Source organism: Cyprinodon variegatus, unplaced genomic scaffold, assembly GCF_000732505.1.
Source record: "Cyprinodon variegatus isolate N-32 unplaced genomic scaffold, C_variegatus-1.0 Scaffold193, whole genome shotgun sequence".
NCBI lineage: Eukaryota > Metazoa > Chordata > Actinopteri > Cyprinodontiformes > Cyprinodontidae > Cyprinodon > Cyprinodon variegatus.
Window position 1 is genome coordinate 386,868 of NW_015150646.1, and position 23,630 is coordinate 410,497.

A 23,630-nucleotide genomic window follows, 5' to 3' on the forward strand; every position below is an offset into this window, starting at 1 on the left:
CTCAGTCCTTCCTCGCCTGCTGACCACCCAGTCTAAATTTTCCCCATTAGGTGTGAATGAATGTGTGACCTGCTGTATCAGTGTTGACCTCCCCTGTCTGTTCATCACCCTTCAGCCACCGGCATTGAAAGAGGTGAATCCCTGCAGCCGAAGGGGATTAAACATACGAAGAAAATCAATGAGTTCCGCCTGAAAACAACATTTAACCAGAGTCAGGTTTGACTTTCAGGTGTTTAAATTCACAACATCCATTCAGTGTAATGAATGTGACACACTGTGTTGCACATAAGCACTTAAAATGATAACCATGAAATTGGTTTTTGAATGTTGCAAAAAAAGGACAAAAAAATCCACAACATTTATATTTTTTTAAAACAATAAATTAAGTTTATTATTTTACATTTGAAGCTCAGATGTCTCCCCTCCTGCTATATGAACCACTTTCAGGCCACCAGATGGATGGCTGCCTCACATGTGGGTGGTCTCTTCCTCAGTATCTGAGCTGTATGGCAGAGAAGTCTGGGGTTCAGGGAGACTGTCGCTCTGCAGATAGGAGAAAACCACCTGGACCTGAATGTAAACACAGAGGAAGAATCAGTTTGAAAAAGGAAAAGAAGTTATGGAAGTCTTGGTTTCTACTGTTCTAGTCGGGAAGCTGATCTAACTTTACTTTTCTTTTTATAAGCCATGGCTCATTGGATCGTTTAATCCCTGCTCAGCCCCTGATCTGTAACGTATTATATACGCTTAGAGGGATGTGCCATCTGTAATCTTTTTATTCTCACTTACTTTTGTTCAGTTTGCATGTTCTTTCAGTAAAAAGAATACCTCCTGTCTCTATTTCCTGTGTGACTATCTGCCACTTGCATGTAAATAAACATTGCTGCAAACTTGTGTTACAGGTGCTTTTCTTGTGCAGAAGGGTTTTTTGATATCTCAAACTGTATCCTGTCAAGGAAAAAGTGAGAAATATGTTTTTTCCCCCCTTTCTTCCCCAATGTGGCTCCTATCTTTCCACAGAGATAAAGGCAGCGCTATGGGTAACCGCCTGGGACCTGGGGAGCCAGGTAACAGGTGGGAACCTGGCAAGCCATAAGAATGCTCCATTCTGCCAAATGGCAGCGTTCTGTGGCACGCATAGCCTCACTCAATCCGTTCCCCCCTCTCAGGACCCCCACTGGAATCTATGTGACGTATTGTGATAAACGGTTGTACTGAAACTGACATTCCTTTCCTAAGGTGGTAGAAGATCACCCCTTTCCTTTAAGGTTTTATGCTATAACTTTAATGTCATCAGATTTGCCTATAGAATACTAATAGCTGTCTCATACAAATAAAATGTTAAACAATCATACATTGTGATTTATGGATTTTTATGTCTCTCGCAGCGGATATGCTTATATGGTACAGTATATATGGTGATTACCATATATATATATAAAATGATTGGTAAAATATGCATTGTCAAACTTCATAAATGTAGTAAATGAATGAGTATGTTGCACTTTAATCAGCAGTTTATTCTGCTCTCATACTTGGAGCAGCAGGATGCTGCCCGTCAACCTCTGTGAGAAAGCCCTGTTGAGGTTTGAAACTCAGTCTATGAGGTAAACAGTGAGAAAGCAGAGCCCTGATTGGCTAACGCACCAAAAAACATCCCTTCCAGTGAGGTTAAACCTCTTAGAGGGTCTATAGAGCAGGGGTGAGGGGGTCTTAAAGTTGGTTGCTTGATGCTGATTGGCCAACATACTAAAGGATTTTTGACTGACAGTGGTCAGACAGCGAGGAGGTTTTCCTCATGAGTCCAGAGGGGAAAGTGATCATTCAGTCATCTTGAGCTGAAATTTTGCTGTGGGTTTTTGGAGTTTATTATTTCATAGCGCTTCACAGCAGCTATTTCCACCTGTTGTAGCGATGTGTTATATGTATTTCAACATTTGTTAATGCAATACGGATACGCAATACGTTAATGCATTTAATTAACATCAAGGTCCCCCCACTTTCAACAATGTTGTGCCTTAAATGAACATAAACAGCATGAAGAATTACCCTAAATAATGTAACATTGATTTATACTCAATTATCTGTTGTTTTTTGTTTTCTTGTTACTAAAATGTAGGGTTTCATTTATTTTTAGCTCCACCAAGATGGTTATGTTTTCATCTTTGTTTGCCTTACTGAATCTTTCCAAAATAACTAAGAAGGTTATAGACCAATTTTGCAGAAAAATTCAGAGTATTGTGATTTGCAACAAAAAAAAAATAATAATTTTGGTGATGATCCAGAAAACCATCTGGATCCGGGTAACTTTGAAAGATTCAGTGAATACAGGTAATAACTTAAGGTGGAAGTCACAATATGAGGGGGGAAATGTGCTCCTTGGTAGTGGTCTGAGCTTTCCAAGTGCTTTTCTAGTTCATACCTGTATCACCACCTCCTGAGAGATGTCCACTGTGACGCCATTGTGCTCCAATCCTGCCACCGGGGGGCGCAAGAGGCTGGGACCAAAAACTGTTGCCAAGTTTAGCAGAGTCATCTTGTTAATATGTTTTCTCTCTGCAACTCTGGGAAAAAACAAAAAACATTGACTAAAAAACAATTCTAATTAAACTAATGAAACAATTCAGAGGTTTTATCTACAGTTTATTATTTAAAGGTTATCTTGATTTTGAAAATCATTTGTAAATTCTGACTGGTTCTGGAAATAGCATGCAGTGAGTGCAGTTAATAAGTCAAACTGTAGCTTTATGTTTTCAGAACAACCGACTTTGAGATAAACACCTTCGGAGATGATGCAGCAGGTAGAGGAAAGTGTTACGGTTGACATCAGGAGTGGACTGCAGCAGGGACAGCATGGAGACGAGGCGTGAGTCCATGTCCTGTATTTCTGGAGGTAGAGTCAGATGATGATTAGAGTAAATGCTCAGGACTCATGAAGGTAAATAATATTCATATGCATTAAACCATTCATTCTATTTGAAATTACAGGGTTTCTCACATAAAGATCACAAATTAAAGTCAAATAAAATCCAACTAAAAGTATAGCTGATTATATTTTTTTGCGGGTGGATCATCAAAATAAGTGGTGCTCCTAATTGTCAATCATTCTGTTGATATGTTTATGTAAGGCCGTCCTACGTGCTCGTCTCCATTTTCCCTTACCGTCGTTGAGTCTGACATAGTGGGAAAAATAGCAAATCTTCTTTTGGAAAGGAAGCTTATATGAATGATGCAAACTTTTAAACAGAGCGTGCATGAGTAGAAATGGGCTCATGCACGCTCTCCACGCGTTTAATAGGCGTTCCCTCTCAGGAGTGGGTACAAGTAGAGAGGGCAGGTCTTTTCAAAAATGCATGAAAATCCTCCCCTATACCTTTTAGTAGCCTTTGTTTCTTTAGGTGTTATTCCTTTATTTTATTTTTTTTCTTAGCCTCTCTTAAAATTGTGAAGGACAAGCAAATATGTCATTTCAATAGAGCAGGATAGTAAAAAATAACGTCTAATCTTACTTTAGTCATTTTTTAAATTTGAAAAATGGCTGAAAGGTGTTAAACAACTGGAACAAACAAGCCTGGAGGAGGATAGATGTTATCACAGCAACCTGCAGCACTCTGCCAGCTGCAGCAAAGAGTGGCATCTTGTGGTCATCAAACCACAATAAAAGCCTTTTTTATAGCTTCTAACCAGGGGGTTGCATGAATATTATTGCACATCTAGAGAAGCGTTGGGGATGTTGAGGTCTTACCCAGAGTGTTTGCCAGACTGTGAAACAGCTCAGAGGGGATGAGAGGCTCTGGCAGCTCTCTGAAGTAGAGTTTTAGGACACCAGAGACGGTGTTCACCTCGGAGCTTCTCATTCTTGTGACTGCTTCCCTCAGATCTGAGCAGACAGACACAGATGATTGTGGTTATTAGCGTCAGTATTACCTCTGTAGTTTTTGGCTGCACGCTTCCTTTCACTGACTTTCTCATAGTGGTGGTCTTTTAAAGACAAACAGCTAGAAGTCATGCTGTGGCTCATTTTTTATTTATTTTTTGACTGAGGTGTTTTTGTTGTTTTTCTTACTGCTGTTGAACGCAGCTTTAAGTGAGATGATGTCTGTGGCGGTGCCTGATATCCTGTAGATTCCCACCTCGTCCATGCCTCTCCTCTCCACCTCCTCCACGCAGCATCTCACCACATGAGGAACCAACACTCCTTCCTGTCTGAGGATGGGAACGAAAATAGTTGTTAGTGGTTGGGGCGACAGCATTAGTCAAGCTGACATGGGGAGGGCTTTCATTTCTCTGCTCATCGGCCCCTGCTTCACACCACACTTCTGCTTCGCCCACCTTACCGCACAAAACAACCGCTTCTGTTTTAAAAGAACTGGTCATGCAAAACTGCACTGAAAGGAAGCAAAACTTCTGCCTGGCTGTGTGTTTCCTGGACGGGGCCGCCTTTTACAGCTGCTTTTTGTATCTATGCTTCTGTCTCCTTGAACCCCAGTCGGCCTCAGCAGATGGCCGCTCACACTGAGCCTGGTTCTGCTGGAGGTTTCTTCCTATTAAAAGGGAGTTTTTCCTCTCCACTGTCGCTACAAGCATGCTTAGTGTGAGGGATTGTATTTGAGTCAATGAGTCGATGCAATCAACTGGTTTTCCTTAGATAGAAAACTTTGAATCAATTTGACTGGATGATCTGGTTGAACTGTAAAGTGCCTGAGATGACATGTGTTGTGAATTTGGCGCTATATAAATAAACTGAATGGAATTGAAATTGAAAACTTCTGATCGGCCAAACAGACACTTACTGAGCCACCGTCTGGATGGGGACACAGAAGATGGGTGGTTGTTGAATGGGAGAGCCTGGTGGTTCCAGCTGGTGTGGACAGTACTTCAGGGAGAGGGTCACCTCCAGCTGACCCAGCTGCACGGTCTGCCTCCTCCAACGACTACTCAGGCTTTTAGACTCCAACTTAACAAAAAGAGATTAAAAAAAATCAAAGATTTTTAAACAAGAAGAGCTTAAAACTTGCTTGCATGTTATTCATTCATCCTCACTGAAGAATTAAGGGGATCATGGTGAATATTTACACCCATCAAGATGATATTTCCTAATGTGTCTCCTGAATATCTCTCTCTTCATGAAACATTAGAACAAAAACAGCTTTTTTCACATAGAAATACATTTTTTTAAACTGCAGCAGCTGAGCAGCATCATCTCACAAAGAAAAAACATATTAGTTTGATCCCATAGACAGAACTTCAGCTGCTAACGCTGCTTTGTTTTGTTCCCCTTTCTTCTTTCACGCTGCATGGTCCCTCTAAGTCTGTAATGTTAAACATGCCTTGTTTGTTACACATAAAATCTTCTCAATGTTTTTAAAAGAACATGATTTTTAGAGTCAGGTTTATTTGATATATTGGATTGCAGAGCACAACAAACAGCTTACAATAGAGAATAAAAGTGAGCCTCTAAATATATCTCTGTCTCTTTATAAAACATTATAACAAAACCTGCATTTTTCACATAGAAATAATTTTTTTAACTGCAGCAGCTGAGTAGCATCATCTCACAAAGAAAAAGCATATTAGTTTGATCTCATTTATTGATTAGATAAATAGACCCCATGTCAATAAATAAGTCATTGCTGCCACACTGGTTCCTGAGAAATAGAGCTGAAATATTCCTGTTTTCAATTTTTTAAGGATTAACAGTCTGTCTAGTGCAGGGTTTTTTTTGCATTCATGGCAAACTGGCTCTTTAATTTTGAAGGTTGCAGACCCCTGCTCTAGTATCTTATAATTAGTCCTCAATTACTTCCTCATGAGGTTAAAATACCTGCTGCTTTCTATGCATATATTATAGATTAATATATTTAGAATAGTATGTATAACTAAACTGTTTGCATGACAGCAAAAGAAAAGAGAAACAGCTTCACTATCACCCTTAGTGCTTTGCACTTTCTAACACCCGCCCTGCTATAAGTCACAGCTTGTAAACACGTCTCAGCTGCTAACACTGCTTCGGTTTTTTTTTTGGGGGGGGGGGAGCTTTCTTCTTTCACGCTGCATGAGCCTTTTAACTCTGTAATGTTAAACACGCCTTGTTTGTTACTAGTAAAACGCTAAATGCTTTTAAAAGAACATGACTTTTAGAGTCCGGTTAATTTGATATATTGGATTACCAAGCAAAACAGACAGCTTACAATAGAGAATAATCTTTAATCATCCAGTTTTAAAACAAATATATTTTGGTTTAAGTATTTCTAACTGTTTAGATTACGTTTTAATAGAAAACACTATAGTTTAGTGTCCAGTTTTTCAGTTGAAACTGTTAGAAGCACAAATTAAAAAAAAGTTAGATATAAATTTGTAGCTTAACATGAGCCATTAGGAAAATTACAGAGCCTTGCAAAACTATCCAAACCGTTTAATCTTGCCTCACGTCGTCATGTTGAAACCAGATTTGTCACATCTCCTATACAGCTATTTTATAGTGATGGGTCAACATAATGTAGTCTATTAACTATTTTTCTTAGAAATAAAAATATGTGGCTTGTATAGTTTTCTTTTATAGCCAGCCCTAGACCGTATTATTGTTCTCCCATGAAGGTGGTATATTCTGGGTGAAAGGCCCCAGAAAGGGTTTTGGGTGTAAGTCAAAATGTTTAATATGTATTCTTTTTACCATATTTCCGTCTTTCAGCATGTTTACTATGCCCTCTGAATTAATCTCTGAGTACGACTTTTAAAACTCTGAATGAACTGATCCATTTTTTTTCCATATCACACTGACAGCGTATAGAGAGGCTCCGATTATGCAGGGTGAGCAGTTCTGTGCAGATAGTTTTCACTGCTGTCTTTGAGCCAAAAAAAAAAAATAAAAAATAGAAAAATTTCCCACATTTTACTTGGACAGATTATGAAAAGTTATTAAATTAATGCTATAAAGCAAAGACCCTTAATGAATCTGTGCAGTATATCTAGAAGATGATAACATAGAACATCTAGATAGAGGATTAATATAGGCAAATATTGAAAACATCATGGGAACAACATCTAAGGAAAAGGAAAACACAGCAATAAAGGCTGTGGGGCAGTTTTTATGCTGACTGAGGCAGTGAAGTGATTCTCAGAGAGGGATCTGTGAAGTTTGTCAAAGTTTTTTTTTTTCTTTTTTTTTTAATAAGGTCAGAGAGATACACCGGCCTTACCTGCTTTGTCTGTCCCTCCTTACTTTGTTTTTTGTGAGGCTCAAAGAGGATCTCTATTTTACTATATCTGTTTTCTGTCCTCCTGAACTCCTATCGTTGGTAAAGTATTATCTTTTATTGTTTCATTGATTGTTTTTGCACGAGTCTATCCTGCTTGCTATATACGTGAAGTGCGACTCCAAAACTGATGTTTTCCTGCCATTGATAGATTTTATTTTGTATTTTTCCCCCAAAGCGGATGGCTTTTGCTATGTAACCGCCTCTCTCTTCCTGTCAGACCCATGAAATCAAAGCTGAATAGCTGCATAGTCCAACTGAAATGGACCTGGGCTCTATCTCAGTCAGAGCTACGCAAGCCCCCTGATCACACCATGTCTGGTGTGATCATCCTAATTGATTTCGATCAGCGCTAATCGACCTCATCCGACACGATTTTCTGTTGAATCGGATGCAAAATTGGATTTGGTGTGTTCACACTTTTAATAGACCCAAACCGTTTTTGGCTGTTCCCCCAATTCCTCCATATCTGGCTCAAATCATTCCATTACCCTATGAAGCCTTTAGGATCTGCAGAAACCTGTTCATAGTTATTGTATTTCCATTAGATGTTCTGAAAAGAGATTATTCCACCTGAGCATCCATAGGATCGATAGAGCTCCTCCAGAGGCTGCGTCTCTAATTCATTAACTCCATACGTAGGTGGATGGTTCAATGACCAGATGTTGGATTGAACAGAGCTTCAGGGGGTGTGCAAAGCTCGTTGGTAAACTAACACCGCTTCTCGATTCTCAGCTCTGTTCCTTAGTTTGTGTGAAAATGTTTATTGGTTCTCTAATTTAATCTAACAGAGACCTGCTTTGTTTTGGTCTGTCACATAAAAGCATGCTGAAACTTCTAGTTGAGATTTTAAAATTGCAGGGGGTGTGAATACTTTTTACAAGGCACCAGAACTGTCCTCGGCTGGGACAGCTTGGGTGTGTGGGATTTTCTTGTTGTACCTTTAGAGTAGATTTCCCCAAGACTGTGCCATCCTGTCCATTAGACTGACTCACACAGAGCACCATCATCTTCTGTGCACCATCCACCTGGAAGGACAGCTCCTGTTTGAAATTAAAAAGAAAGCCCACTGTTTTAGGTTCCAAAGTCCTGACTATCTGCTGGATTTCTATCTGCTGATGTCCACTGAGTCTGTAGAAAGAGGAGAGGAACCCTCGGTCTGAGCCATTTTACTCTATGACTGTATATGTTTCGGGTTTAGGCGTGACCTGTACACATACCTGATCCCAGTGTGGGTTGAGGCTGCAGACAGAGGAATGTGTCTGGGCTTGTTGATCATAAAACTCGTAACCATCGACCTCAACGCACACATAAACACCTGGAGGAGAAAACAGTCTTAACCAACCTTTCCTTTATCTGTTATACAAGTTTGTCACACTTTCTTCTTTAATAATCTCTAATATGATATAATATTTAATAGGATAATTGTTTAATCATCTCTTTATGATACACAGTTTACATAAATATACAATCGACATGAATGTTGTTTGAATTTAGGGTTTAGATTTATTCAAATGAGCCATTCTCAACTAATGTTATAAATTACAGTGAGAAAAAAATGGTTGCACAAATTTAATAATTAAATGATTACTTTAATCCACATGGGATCAAAATGCATTCATAACAACCTAAAAAAACAAACGAGGGGGGCAAAAATCATGCAAATACGTGAATTCACAACAAATACCAAAACGTCCCGCAAACACAAAAACAGGACTAACACATAAACTCATAAAACGCCTGTAAAAAAAAGAATGCTGCAAAGGATTAATGCTTCAATCACAGGAAATAGAGAGCAGCAAAACACAAAACCTGTTACAAAAATGTAAATGATGCAAAACAGGGAATAAAATGCAAAGGACAAATGCTGCAAGTTGACAAAAGCTGCAGACTATGTTCACACAACAGAAGAGCTCCAGGTCATGAGGAGAAGATGATTATCAACTCATACGGGAACGGACCCTGAGTAAAAGCATAAATTAAGAAATATTTCTTCTCTCTTCCCTTCAAGTCTTCTCTGAACCTGTACCCCATTTAGGTTTTTAAAACAAATTCAGTCCTTAGACATTAATGCCTAGCAATCTGTCTGGTATTATATGTGTGGATGATCCTCTCCTTCCAGCGGTCTGATGCACTTCAGTTATGCAGAGCTGTAAGTTGTTCTTAGCTTGTAGTATGCTTGCAGCTTTTTTCTTTTGCTTTTGTTTCAGGTCTTTGCATCGTTTTTGTATTTTTTGTGTTTGCAGGGCATTTCCATTTTGTTGCTCTTTTTTTGTAACTGCAGCTTTTTAGCTTTGCAGCATTTTTCCTTTGCATTTGTTTTTTCTGTGCTAGTCTCTTTTAGTGTTTGCAAGAATTGGCTGTGAATTCATGCGTTTGCATGCCGTTTGTATTTCTTGGCCATCGTACAAGCTAAGCCTCTCTGAATAAAGGTTAATGTAGTAAAGAGACAAAAAAAATATTGAACCATTTGGTTCAAATCTAATACTGTAACTCTGTAATCACTGCCAAAAAATGGCGATGGCAGCATATTGCTGTGGGGCTGCTTTAGTGTCTGCTAGATATGAGCCAGATGGGGGAACTTGAACCTCCAACATGGCCATGATTTCAAAAATACATCATTGCTGGACCTATTCCAAACACAAAACCCACCCAATTATTTGGTGCTGTGCTTAAAAACAGGATTCAGTCCCATGAAAATTAAGAATTAATTTATTCAAGGACTTACAGCAAGTCTATGGATGAGAAAAAAATGCCCGGATGTCATTAATGTCTACCAAAAGTATGTAATCCCTATACAAGGGAAAGTTTATTTAATGATTTAAAAGGTATATTTTTGTGTCATAATATATGATTTTCTGTTAAGAAAATTCCCAATCAAATGAGATTTGAGCAGCCAATTACTGTTTCAGCTATTTCACAGAAGGACAGAAAGCAAATAACATGAAATAAATCCCTAAAATACAGAAATTCATTTATTCAAAGCCATGATAAATGAGTGTAAAGCTGCGTATTTGTATTCTTTCTGTAGACATTTGAAAGCATTTTTTATAAAGATACATACAAGCCGGTTCCTGCAGACCGGAAGCAGAATGGATCGCCACACTAACTGTCCCACATAACGAATTTTCATCTTCTGCTGGTGAGTGTCAGAGAAGAAAAAGAGCATGAAATGTTTTTGGTTTGCATGAAAAGATAAATGCTGTGACAATATTTTAATTATGTTTCAGGAAATGTTTCTTTGATAGAAGGAAGAAAAAGGCTTGTGGTGGGAGGAGGTGATTGTACCTGCAATAGAGCTGTGAAGATGGGGCTGCTGGGTCATTCTCAGTTTCACACACGCACTGGTGAGAGTAAGTAAGTCTGGAGGGACGGTTTCAATGTCTAAACAAACAAAAACAGGAGAGAAGAGGGATACACTTATGATTCATCAACTCTGTGGTTCCCCTTCTGCTGATTTTAAGTCCTTCCTCCTTGTTTTATATACTGTAGCTTTTTAAAATCTTTATTACTAATGCAAGAAGTCTTTACTTAAATTTAGCATTTGCATGAGGTAAAGACAATTTAAAGACATCATATTAGACAGGCTTCTGTTAAAACAATATAATATAGAGTCTCAGTGACTGATATTTAAAGTGACTGAAACCCTCATTAACCTCATTAAGAACGTTATATTTTCTGTGTAAATTCTCAGCCATGTGGGTCATGGCAACCGCAAAACAAGTTAGAATTAGAGGGGGAAAAAAAACATGCTATGATGTAAACAATTCATATATCTCACTATCTTTACCCTGCAGGGTCACCACTCCAACCTGCAACCCTGAATGACTCCATTCTGACCCTAGGTGGATGTTTTCTGCAGGAATCTAAGGTTGCACCACAGGGTTTTATCGCACAGGTTTTTATCGGGTTTATGTTAAGATCCATCAATTTTTTCATCCTATTAAATATGATGCACTGTTTTCTCCTTTCACAGGAAATGTTTCCCCAAAGCATGATGCTGCCATCCCCATGTTTCATCGTGGGGAGCAGTGTGTTTGCAGTGAATTGCAGCCAAAGTTGAAATGCAAACATAGACTTTTGCACATGAAAAAATTTGAGGAATTGGTTTTAACAAGACCAGATCACCTTTTCATAATAAAAATGTTGTGTAAACTGTAAACTGTAAACTGTAAACACGACTTCATGTGAACACAGTCGCAGTTACTACAGTGTCCCATTAATTATTTCTTTGATAACTGATTACAGTGGAGTTCTCTTATCAGATTAAGAGACATCAAAATGTGCTCTTTTCAGATTCATATTTATATGATGTCTTGCATAACTTTCCTTCCACATCACACTACTTTGTTGTGGCTTATTATTTCATTCATTCAAATAACTTTGAAGTTTGTGGTTGTACAATGAAACGAAATGCAAGGTGTTCCAAGGGGTATAAATACTATTATGGTAAATTTATTAGATAAAGATTTATTCTTTAACATTTTCCTGATCTAGTTGATCAGAAACTTTAATGTCAGAGTGATTGTTGTAGGGACTGGTGTGACATCATGCATACATGGAGAAGCAGCATTTAGTTCCTATGCTCCACTTATCTGGAACAAACTTCTAGAAAACTGTAAAAGTGCCTTTAAATCAAGACTAAAAACACATTTGTTTAGGATTGCCTTCGACTATTCTAGGTAAACAGTTCAACTGAAACATTATTAGTTCAACTCTTATTTTCTTTAGTCCAACTATTTTTAATGTTCTTTTTTGTTTCTGCATTTTTTATTTTATTTTATTTTTCCTACTTGCTTTGATTCTGTTTTATTTTTCTATATTTTAATCATGCAAAGCACTTTGCATTGCCTTTGTACTGAATTGTGCTATACAAATAAATTTGCCTTGCCTTGCCTTGATTACAATATGACCATGCTTTGTCCTCTATAGCCTAATACAGCTGTGAACTCACTTTCTGTGGTGAGTTTGTGGATGTTTTCTCTCCATTCTTCAAGTTCATACAGAGAGGAGAAGAATAAAGTGTGACTCTGTGGTGACAGACAAACAGAGGATTTTAAAAATTTGGTTTTTCACGAATTAAGGACTGTAAATGTGCTGAAAACGTTAAGAAATGTGTTTTCTTGTCCGTACTTTTCCACTGGGGCTATGCAGGTCCAGTCTGTAAACTGGGGAGTGTGTGAGAAGTAACAGCTCCATCTGTTCCAGTTTCTTCCTGCTGGGAGCCGTCCAAGTCAGGCCCCTGCTCCCTTTCTATACAAGGAAAGATGTGGATGTTTAATCATTTGTTCTATTTAAAAAAATAACAAACAACTTATTCTATCAGTTTTTAAAACACGGACCACGTTTTGCTGTAGCTGCTGCCGTAAGAGGAACATCTTGGTTCTTAAACTATGCAGACGAACCGTCGTATCAGAAGGTCTTTCATGATCTGTGACCCAACGGAGTTTGAGTCCAGCCAGAGGCAGATACCAGCTGAACCGGTACTGGTCCTGCTTCCTGGAACACAGATGTTTCTACAGTCGAATCTAAGGTTTTAATATTCATCACTTTCCTGTGGCTCTTACAGCAGCTTGATAACCACATGCTCACCCTCTGGCTGCATGTTTGAATCTGGTGCACAGTAGGAGGTCGGTGTAGAGGAAGAGGTGGCGAAGGCTGCGGACACCTTCACTCACATCCACCACAAAGCCGTCACGCATCAACTGTCTTCTCTGGTGGAACAGACAGAGACACATTGAAATCTGATGAGCTTTTTCTTTCTTACAGCTTAGCCGGCCTGCTTTCAAATCTACCGCCTGTTCATCTGAGCACAACCTATGAAAGTGAGGACTCACCATGCCATGGGTGAGCGTGACCTCACGTTTACTCTGTGAACTCTCATTGACACCAGACAGGAAGCTTTGGGACAGTCTAAGAGCTTCCTGTAAAGCTGCAAAATCTTTGTGCTCGACCGGCGTCGTCTTCAGGAGATCCTGTAAGACCGCAGAGATGTTTCTCAAGTCAAAAACATAGAAGATGACAACAGTCATTTCAGTTCACTAAGTGAAAATGTTCCAAAACACTCTGGATCGACACCAAGGCTGTATTTTCTTTGAAAAAAGTGTGTCCCAATATGTGTACACAGAATCAAGAGGCTGTAGTTTACATTACAGGCCCATTGATGCCGCTGTTACAATGCTAGAAAAATACACAAAACAAAAAACCCTGGGCTTGGCCAGACAGCTTCTGGAAGGTAAACATAATATAGTGGGGAAGAGGCACATGCAAGTTAAAGAGGTAGGTTGAGCTAAGTTGTCATTGTAAAAAAAAAAAAAAAACAATTGCGAAAGATGCATGAAAACCACATTCTCTAATTTTTCCACTCCAGCACCTGGGTTAAAAAAATTGTAATTTTTGCTCTTCCCAAAACGTCCTTACTTTGTCAGTTTAGTCCTACTTTTGTCTGTGCTCCTCCTCCTTTGCTACTTTTTGAAACTTCTTTCTTGAGCCTATCTCCCTTGCTTTTACTTTTCTACTTTTTTCCCCTAGTTCCTTCTCTCCTTACTGTTGTTCTCCTACACTTCTTCCCCTCTCCTTTTTCTTCTATCCTTCCCTCCAAATTCTGTCTTTAAATTTAATTTCTCCATTCCTTCCTTCATGTTCCAGTTTCTTCTTTTTCACATTCTCTAAACTTAATTCTTCCCACTATAGAGATATCTAACATTATTTCAAATTTCAAAAAGAACAAAGCTCTAGAAAGTTAGGTTCAAGAAAGTAGTTTACATAAAACATGTATGAAAGAAGGAGTGCAGTTTTCTCACACGCAGCACTAGTGTGGTCTTGGTTACTCTATCCAAAGGCTTATAGAGCAGAGCTGCAATCAGAAAAAAAAACATATATTAGACACTTCCAAGCTTGCATCAATAGAAAATAGAAATGTGTTCTTCATACCTTCTAAAGTGTATGTTGTTCGAGCTTTGTCAGCACCGTTAATGTACATACTCTAGGAAAAAACCAACATGTAAAGTGACACAACAAGAATTTACATAAATATTGATCGCTGGAGTTACAGGACTTGTTGTACCTCTGCAAGAGTGCGGAAGCGAGGATCTGAGGTTGTGCACTTCCTAACTACTTCAACGGCTTTCTCATAGTTTTCAATGAACCCTCCGTACAGCCCAAGATGGTTTACCTGGGAACGACATCAGTTAGTTAGAACCTTGACATGTCACCCAAAAGTAATACAGCATGTCATTCATAGTAGAAATTTGATAAGTTTATTATGACTTATTATCATATGTTTATATCACAGATATTTTCATACAGGAGAAAAACACACAAAATCGTAGTTCACCAAAAACCCTCAATGGGCTCAAAAAGTGGTCTTTAACCCTTAATCAAAACACATATATCCTATGTAGATACATAGTTACCGTATACAACAGCTTTCTAAAGAGATGCCACAAGGTAAAAAGCAGTCATTCATACGGAGACGTTTTGGTGAAGCAACTGCATCCAAGCCTTACATCACAGAATGCAATGCACAGCATTGGAAGCGATAGTGTAAAGCAGTTCACAACTGGACTCCAGAGCAGTGGAGACACGTTCTCTGAAGTGACGAAATAACCTTTCACCAGCAGGAAATCGGATGGACAAATCTGGGTTAAGAGGTTGCGAGTTATGTAGTTATTTTTCAGGAGCTTGCTTTTGCCCCACCACTCCTAATGCTTCAGAATATCAAGAAAGATTGGACAATCCCAGGCTCACAACTTTGTTAGAACAGTTTGGAGCCGCCTTCCCTTCCTCTTCCAACATGACTGTGCACCAGTGCACAAAGCAAGGCCCTTAAAACCATGGATGGCAGAGTGTGGTGTGGATGAACCTGAGCTGTACAGTGTCCTGACCTCAGCCAGATAGAACACCTCTGGGATGAATTAGAGCTGAGACTGAGAGCCAGGCCTTCTCGTCCAACATCAGTGTGCGACCTCACAAATGCGCTTCTGGAAGAATGGTCAAAAAGTCCCATAAACAAACCCCCAAACCTTGTAGCCAGCCAGAGTAGCTGAAGCTGTTTTAGCTGCAAATGGTGAACCAATATCATATTGAAGCTCTTTTGACCAGTAATGGGATGTCATTTAACCTCTTATGACATGCTTGTTGCCTCAGGAGTCCCACAAGCCAGCTCCTCCCAGAGCCCAAGAAAACATGACTGTTAGGTTGATAGGCTTCTCTAAATTCTCCTTAGGTGTGCTTAAATGGTTGTTCGCCATGTTTGTCTCTGTGTTGCCCTGAAATAGCCTGGCGACCCATCCATGGTGTACCCCGCTGCTTGCCCATTGACAGCTGGAGATAGGCACCAGCATCCCTCGTGACCCCAGCAGGAATAAAGCTTGATGGAAAAAAAAAAAGGAATGTTTGAGCACCTACCAGGAAGTTGTTTTTTTCCAGCTTTTGGCAGAAGATTTTCTTAGCTGAACTAACCTTCCCAGTTAATTTTGTTTATGGTCTGTATATATTGCGAAGGGGCCCCACTTTGGTTCTACTCAGCTTCAGATATGAAAGGAATCATGGTTTATTGTTGTGGAACGTGTTATGGATCCAAAATTGATAGAGCCCATAGTTCCTTGAAAGCTTTCCAGTCAACATACCTTTTTCCCCATAAAAAACCAAAACATCAACTGATTGGAGAGATGAAACACGGCGGCAGCATCACACTGTGGGAATGATTCTCTTGATACATTTGGAGTGAAGATGGGAGGAGCTAAATAGATGAGCTTGTAAAAAATTAACCTAAATTTAAAGCCAGAGCTATAATTTAAAAAAAAAATTAGATGAAAGGAGAGTTAAGGATTGACATGTCTGACCATAAAAACTAGGAATCTGTGGCAAGAATAAAAAATAAAAATATATGTAAAATGTTTCTATTTTAAAAAAAACCCTGAGTTCTTTAAGAATTTGGATAATCTCAGTCTTCCTGTGCGCCTAACCAACCTCCTATCCACATCAAGGACACCACAAAACACAAGTATGTTACGTATTCATGCATTTCTTTGAATGGAAACACACAAGGGTTGTGTTCAAAAACAAATGACCTAATGATGAGCTGCAGGCACAGACCGATATCTGTATTACATCAGAACAAAACTTACCATTTTCAGAAACAGGTCGCCCACCTCCAGCTCAGGGTTTCTGCACATCACCGTTTCCTCCGATGAGCTTATCTCTGTGGGGCTGTAAGCGCTTAGACGGGCCTTCAGGCCTGAGTAAAAGGTGTGGTGAGCATCTCTCAGCTCTGGCACCTGGTAGAAAACAGTCTGCACTTGCTGACCAGACAGCACTGGCTGAGATGTCCCTGCTGAGGCCCGCAGAGCCTTCATGGGCTGCAGAGAGAGGTAATGCAAAAAGAGCCAGAACACCTGAGTAAATTCAAATGGTAGTGTCATAAAGGGTTAACTGCTGGTGAAAATAGCATGCTGGTGTAAAAGTGATTAAAAAAAAAAATAGGTATGGTGGATCATCAGCGGCTAAACGTGTGAACAGTTGTTTAAAGATCACATACATCTGCACAGCTCACTTCTTTGCCAAAGCGGTAAACTGCATTTGTGAGAGTTTGAATAATGTTGCATGTTTACACTGATAAAAGCTAAGCCTATTGCCTTATGCATGCAAACTACTGAGCAAGATACAAAACTTTAAAATACCATTAGCGCATTTATTTTCCCTTCACTACACGTACAATAGATGCTTTATTTGTATTCAGCGGTTAACTCATAATAAATTTAATAAAAAACAAATAAAAACGAGAAAACTGTAGCTGTTTCTGCAAATAGAAGGAAAAAAGGAAAGCAGATTTTGACCATAAATGCTGCATGTGCGGGGTATTGCGGCACCATTTCCTGTCTAAAAGAGGAAATGTTGCCAGTGACCAGCTCTTTATTCAGAGTTTCCCATTAGAAGCGTGCATGAGTCACAGCAGAAAATTATCTTAGACCAAAAATCATTTGAGCTTGTTGTTAGTCACACACACTTTTTTGGGAGTAAATATTAACACTGCACATCACTCTGGACACACTATCTCCACAGTTGCATGTGTTGGTGGCAGCATAATGAGGAGGGCCTGCTTTCTTTAACCATATAGAAAGTGGACTCAACTGTTCCGCTGAATCAAAAAGCCAAACGAGGAGCTTTTGCAAAGCACTGCATAAAAAAAAACAATGTTGGTAAAGTCTGTGGTACAGGGGAAGTTTTGTTTATCTCGACTATATAACTTTATAATTACCACTTCCTACACTCACCTCTGGGCATGACATTTGCATGGGCAGAAACATATCAAAACCCCACAGTGTTTAAACTTATGCTTTGAATCATCTCAGAAAATTTCCACCATTTAAGATCAATTTTTACCTATTTTTCATTGTAAAGTAACTTAAACTTGGTCTAATGCCTGGGCCTCTTATTTTATCATACTGTTATATCGGTGTTGTGAAAGGTTGCTCCCTACAGGAAGGGGTTAAATGCAGAAGAGATTGTTGGAATGTACAATGGCAATGAAGAAATTAAGATGTTAACCAAGCTTAAATTTTAAAATATCGTGACCAAAACCATCCTAATATTGGTTAGGAATACTAATTATGTGAATTAGCAATTAGCTGCAATGGGTTTAAAGTAAAAGGACAGCAAACAAAGGCTTTTGTTTGGATAACCTCTGTCTTATGCGACTGAATGCAATTTTTTGGCATGTAGTCGGTAAAAAAGTCTCTAATATACCGATAAAAAAAAAAAATCATTGAATAACATTAAATAACAAGGATAAATGAATCACATAAGGACTCCCCATGCAAAAATGAAACTACGTTTACAGCGTTGGAGTTAATCTAAGACGTTAATAGGAGCACAAAAGTATTTGGTTTTGAAAACGAGTTGAGTGTTCTCAAGCTGCCTTTGTTTTATTTTTAGCTGGTGTAAAGTCACATTAGCTCAAAACGTCTTCCGTTTTTTTAAGAAAAAGAGGAACCTTATATACAATACTTTAACAATTCACAAAGAGGGAACCAGTTCCATCTAATACGTGTGGTCTGGCTATTGTTGCATATTAATAACGGGTAATTGCATTACCATTACATTACAAAATAAAATATTATTTTAGGCAGCGCAAATGCATGAATGGTGAATTGCAAATAACTGCAACTGAAAGGGTAACAATAGCTTAAAAACGTACTTTTTATTAGAATGGGTGTAGCCAAATAACAAAAGGGAAGTTAAGCAGCAACGAACAAGTCTGGGGGTGTTTAAAATTGTGCACAACAAGCCTGCATGTAACAAACTTTAGTATGCATGAGTCAATTTTGACACTGAGTAAGAATAGATATGGCCAGCTGGTAGAAAACAGGATGCATTTTAAAATAAAAGAATAAGAATTGATTTTTTTGCTTGTTTCAGCATATGTTAAGGTTACCGTTAGTAGGGCGTCCAGCTCCCTTAGATACACCTCCTCACTCTCAAGGATTCCCCTCAGGACTGTCAATTTCTTCTCAAGCATTTCTTCATGGCTGCATGATGTCTGGAAATGATACATGACATCAGTCAGTAAGATGTCCAAGTGAGCTGCATAGTCCGTGTTGCTGTTAGAAAAACATTGCTTTAGACCACTCTGGTGAATCATCCCACTACAAACCAATTTGAATAACCAAATCCATCATCTGGTTAAAAGTTTGCATACACAGGCCAGAGTTATGGAAGTCAAATTCATGTGGGACTCAATGATCTGGTTGAGGCTTTTTCCCACAGTGAAATTCCTTTATAAAACATTCAATTGAATTATATATAAAATCAGAACTGGCTACAAAGACTGGAACTTTGCAGGATGCTGAAATAAATGTTGTCTTTTTTTCTAGCTACCTCCTTGCTTCTGGCAAAATTTTAAATCCACACCATTCCAATTTAGAAAAGGTAGAGCTCATTTAAAGGCAATTGGTTTTCAGCTATAGTCCTTTCTTTTTTATTAAACCTATGATGATCTCTTTGGGATACATCCTTCTATTTGCAAATTTCAGCTGTTTGACCCAAGTTGCCACTTCCAGGGAAAAGGCAGCTGGTTTGGATGTCCAACATCACACCTTAAAGGCTCAAGCCTGTTATAAACTGGAAGATGCAAGAATCAAAATGTCACCGAAAATCTCTGGCTCTAAAATCAACACTTCCAAGCACAACTGAAACTTTCCATCTACTCAAGAATAGAAACAAAATGTTTCTCATGAAAAGCTGTGTGGTCAGATGAAACCAAGATTAGCATTGTTTAAAGTCCCCACACTAGCTGGGGAGCAAGGTGGTAGCATTATTCTGAAAGGTCTGTTTAGGTTTTACTGATACTGCTGCATTCCAGAAAATGAGCTAGAAATTTTATTTTCTAAATTGTTCTACTACACTGTAAAGCAACAGCAAGATGGATGGTTGAAATGTATACTGTAGGTGCAATGATCAAATATTGTAGTTTTTGGGTGGAATAGACAGGCTAGCAGCTGCATGACAAGTGGGCCATTAAAAAAAACAAAAAAAACATGCCTATTCTGAGAAGAAAAGAGCTGAAAATTATTCAACCCGAACAATACTACAGTAGTTGTACCCTGAACAATATGATCAAATACAATTGGTGATGTATGTATTTATATTGAGCCCTTTTGGACTCCGTCCTAACTAAAAAAAAACCAACTAGCTCACCCAATCTCTGTCTGTTTTAAAATCTTTAGAAATTTTGTAATATTGTTCCTCCTCAACCCTGAACGAATCCAGCCCCAAGAACCCCGTCTCTTCTTCCCCCACAGAAGGCGTGTCCGTTGGATTGAGGAGATCCTCAAAGTATTCCTTCCACCGCCTGACAATATCCTCCTTCGAGGTCAGCAGCTCCCACTGAAAACAGTGTTAGCGAAGCACTGCTTTCCCCTCCGGAGGCGCCGGACGGTTTGCCAGAATCGCTTTGAGGCCAACCGATAGTCTTTTTCCATGGCCTCTCCGAACTCCTCCCAGGCCCGAGATTTTGCCTCTGCAACCGCCCGGGCCGCGACACGCTTGGCCTCACGGTACCTGCTTGCTGCTTCAGGAGTCCCACAAGCCAGCCAAGCTCGATAGGACTCCTTCTTCAGCTTGACAGCATCCCTTAGCAAAAAGTGATGATAATCTGTCCGGACATTCAGTTAACGGAGTTCACAATAAAGTCCACTATATAGTCCCCACTCTATAAAGCAGGGGTCACCAACATGGTGCCCGCGGGCACCAAGGGGCCCTCAAGGACCACAAAGGGTGCCCTTAGAGTCTTCTGAAAACGACATTTTATCATTTAATCATATATGGCATTTAAGCATTTATAGAGATTTCAAAATGAAAATGTCTAAAAGAAAATTAGAAATTTAAAGAAACAATAAAGATATGTTTATAATGTATGAAGTTTAGGTGAACGTTGACCCTTGCCATTCATAGGTCAGTATTGGTAGCCCTTCCTGTGACTCAGTGCCCCTGAATTAGCCCTCAACTGTAAAAAGGTTGGTGACCGCTGCTATAAAGTGATTGTGGCATTTAGGGGTTAGGGCGGATGTTTGGACTCAGCCAATGTATTCCGTTTAAGCAGTAGTTTTCAGACCAGTTCCTCAGGATCCTGCATGTTTAAGGTATTTCCCTAACTCTGGACACCTGGCTAAAATAGATGGCTGATTGGCTGGCTCCTGCAGCACGTTCTGGCTGCTGAGGAGGAAGTGCAATAATTTGGGGTGGGTATGCAGGAGCAGAGACCCATCTCTCCTACACGTATGCTATAAATTTATTGCTTCTACTATTTAAATGAATAAGAGAAGAGAAAGTTATTTAAAACAAACACTAATCGACACCTTCCCGAAATCTAAAAATGATATGAGATCAGTTTATTTTAGCCACTCTTCAACATAGACAAGATGAGAGAACATTCCATTTAAGCAGGATAATAGTGAAGAAAACTGTTACATCTTCAATATGGATGCCAAAGGTTTATTTGCAATGTTATGGTCAACCCTGGTTCTTCTTACTTAAAATAAAGAGAAGAACTGCAGTCTCCAAAACAGCACAGAACATGGAAGGAACAAAGAGGAAGTAGTAATCCAAAGTGAATGTGCAATCACTGCAATGAGGTTTTATATTTAAGTATACTTAAGGTTTTACACTCCATAGTACAATTTATGCAAACATTTGGTTTCAACCTAAAGCTTCATAGGCATGTAACAAAAAAATTAGTGAGGGGGTGTGTCGGAAAAATATTTCCCTATAAAGCACAGTGTCTATTTAGCCATGTATCCTTCCTTATATTCCTGCTGGCATTATGGAAATTAAATCACTGAAAGACTAACTGCCCACTAGAGAAAACAAGAAACCCAAGAACATCCAGTGAATGACATGACACATTTGTGATGCAGTGTAACTCACCAGGCTGTCGGGGAAATCTATGCTCTCAGAGTTGAGGGGGGAGAGAAAACAGGACACCGCCTCCTCATGGAAGACATCCTCCAGGACGTCTTCACCTGCTTTCATATGAGGATTAGTGCAAACATAGCGATAAGGAAGGAGCAACTCCAAAAATGCTCTGCATTCATTCATATTAACATTTTTGTACTGTTCTCACAGTGCAGTCATTTGATATTTAAGCATGAACTGGTACATCACCTGAAGCCTTCCTCCTCACCTGCTATATGGTGTGACTCCAGATAGCTCAGTGCTTCTTCGTAGACGTCCATAGCAGTGAGGAACCCTCTGCTTGCAGCTCAAGCAGGAGACTGGAGATGCAGTACTCAGATGACGAGAGAAAAGCTTCCTCTTTCAGTTTAGGATGAAAATACAGTAAGAGAAAAACACAGTTGCTTCCTGTCTGTGTGGAAAGTCGGTAAAAGTTGATGAGGAGGGACACCTGTAGATTGATCCATTCCTCACTGCTGCTCTGCACTTCCTGTAAATGACTTCTCTTCAGGCCCCCTGGCCGCAGAAAGGCTGCTGCTCAAATTATCTCTACATTGGTTAAACAATCAGGTGGCTGTTGCTTTTCAGGTCTCAATCAAGCAACGGTTCAGTCCGCAATATGTGATCATAGCTCTGTGTGTGAAAGGAAAAACTTAAATAAATTGCAGGGAGACACTTGTTTACAGCATGCAAGAAAGTGAAGAATGTATTCTACGTGATAAATTGAGTTTAGTTTGTCATAATGCTTGTTTTAGTGATGTAAAGGCAGCAGGGCTTAGAGTTTCCTTCTGCATCAGTGTTTGCATGTCTGAGTTCCTTTTTCTAGATCAGCAATGCCCTCTACAGTAACAGAGCTGAACTTACAACAGAAGATCTACATTTCAGTGCTGCTCTTCCTTTTAAAGGAAAATAAGCAATGAAGTGCAAATGTGGGACCAAGTCCTAATTTTCTAGGTGACGAGAAAGTCTCAAGAAGAAATAGGGTTTACTTAGGTAAAAAAGAAGAAAGTTCAAAAATGAGCACAAAGCTCCAGTAAATACAGCTAGAAATTAGGCTTGAAATCTTTTTAGGCAGAGTATGTGAGAGATTGATTCAGACATGTCTGCATAAAAGCTGATCAGACAGCTGCAGCTGATCCAATATGCTGCTACCTGCGTCCTCACAAAACTAAGCATATAAGTCTTATCCATTTTCTTTTGCACAGAAAGTAAATGCCCATTGGCTTTGGTTTGTCTGCTTGTTTGCCTGTCTATTTTCAAAGTAAATGAAAACCTTTTATTTTTACCAAAGGTGTGCCTTGTGCCAAGGAACAGTTTCTTTGGTAATGATCCAGATCCTGTGTGAGTTGTAGCTACAGGTTTTAGTCACAATATGGGGCAAAATGTTCTGCTTGGCGTAAGTCTGCACTCTCCGAGGGCTTTTTGTAGTCTTAAGGAATATAATGATTTCATACTCCAGCCACATATGGGGTGACTTACCTGCAAACTATGAGCCTAAAGAGGGATTGTTAAAATATAAGAACAAATACACACAAAAAGCTAAGATAAAGTTTATAGCCATGGAGTTACAGCTAGAAATATCAGTTACTGTGATTAATGAATAGTGATGAAAAATAATATCGATAATGATCATGTAAATTTCTCAGTATGTATTTCAAAATGTTACAGAAAAAATAAAAAAAATAAAATAAAATAAAAATAGTTGAAGTGTCATGATTCTGGCAAAGTAGATCATTTACTTTCAGCTGTTATCCTGGCATCCTGGCATCTACGCCCCTTTTCATCAGTGCTCATGCTTACCACCTGCTCCCCTGCCTATTTAAACAGACATCAAACAGTGCTGTTTCCAGATCAATTTGAAAGCTTTGAGTGAAAGCTAGCAGTCCTTCCATGCTGGATTCTGACCTTGCTCTTGAGTCA

At 39.2% G+C, this 23,630-nt stretch overlaps 1 protein-coding gene across 4 annotated transcripts; it reads right to left on the reverse strand.

Annotated features, from left to right (window-relative positions):
- Positions 1-381: 381 nt before the first annotated feature.
- LOC107087750 (breakpoint cluster region protein-like) lies at positions 382-22,251 on the reverse strand. 4 transcript variants are annotated; one of them, XM_015379485.1, is made up of 22 exons: positions 21,940-22,251; positions 21,684-21,778; positions 18,694-18,798; positions 16,388-16,618; positions 14,323-14,430; positions 14,190-14,241; positions 14,060-14,112; positions 13,094-13,231; positions 12,849-12,970; positions 12,599-12,755; positions 12,390-12,509; positions 12,211-12,286; positions 10,545-10,640; positions 10,321-10,395; positions 8,477-8,574; positions 8,198-8,299; positions 4,794-4,957; positions 4,067-4,206; positions 3,746-3,880; positions 2,782-2,887; positions 2,423-2,564; positions 382-570 (listed from the first exon to the last, which is right to left on the reverse strand). In XM_015379485.1, the coding sequence occupies exons 1-22, from the start codon at positions 21,989-21,991 to the stop codon at positions 469-471; spliced, it is 2,469 nt and encodes an 822-aa protein (XP_015234971.1). In that variant the 5' UTR covers positions 21,992-22,251; the 3' UTR covers positions 382-468. The 4 variants fall into 4 exon arrangements, with proteins under 4 accessions (XP_015234971.1, XP_015234972.1, XP_015234970.1 ...); XM_015379486.1 differs by having other exon boundaries at positions 10,321-10,392; positions 21,684-21,781; XM_015379484.1 differs by having other exon boundaries at positions 21,684-21,781.
- Positions 22,252-23,630: the final 1,379 nt, after the last annotated feature.

Coding starts and splice junctions, on each gene's coding strand:
- LOC107087750 (XM_015379484.1), bottom strand. CDS start 21,991: ATGGACGTCTACGAAGAAGCACTGAGCTATCTGGAGTCACACCATATA. Junction 14,431..16,387: donor GCGACCTGTTTCTGAAAATG/GTAAGTTTTGTT, acceptor TGTCGTTCCCAG/GTAAACCATCTTGGGCTGTA. Junction 3,881..4,066: donor TAAAGCTGCGTTCAACAGCA/GTAAGAAAAACA, acceptor CTGTCTGCTCAG/ATCTGAGGGAAGCAGTCACA.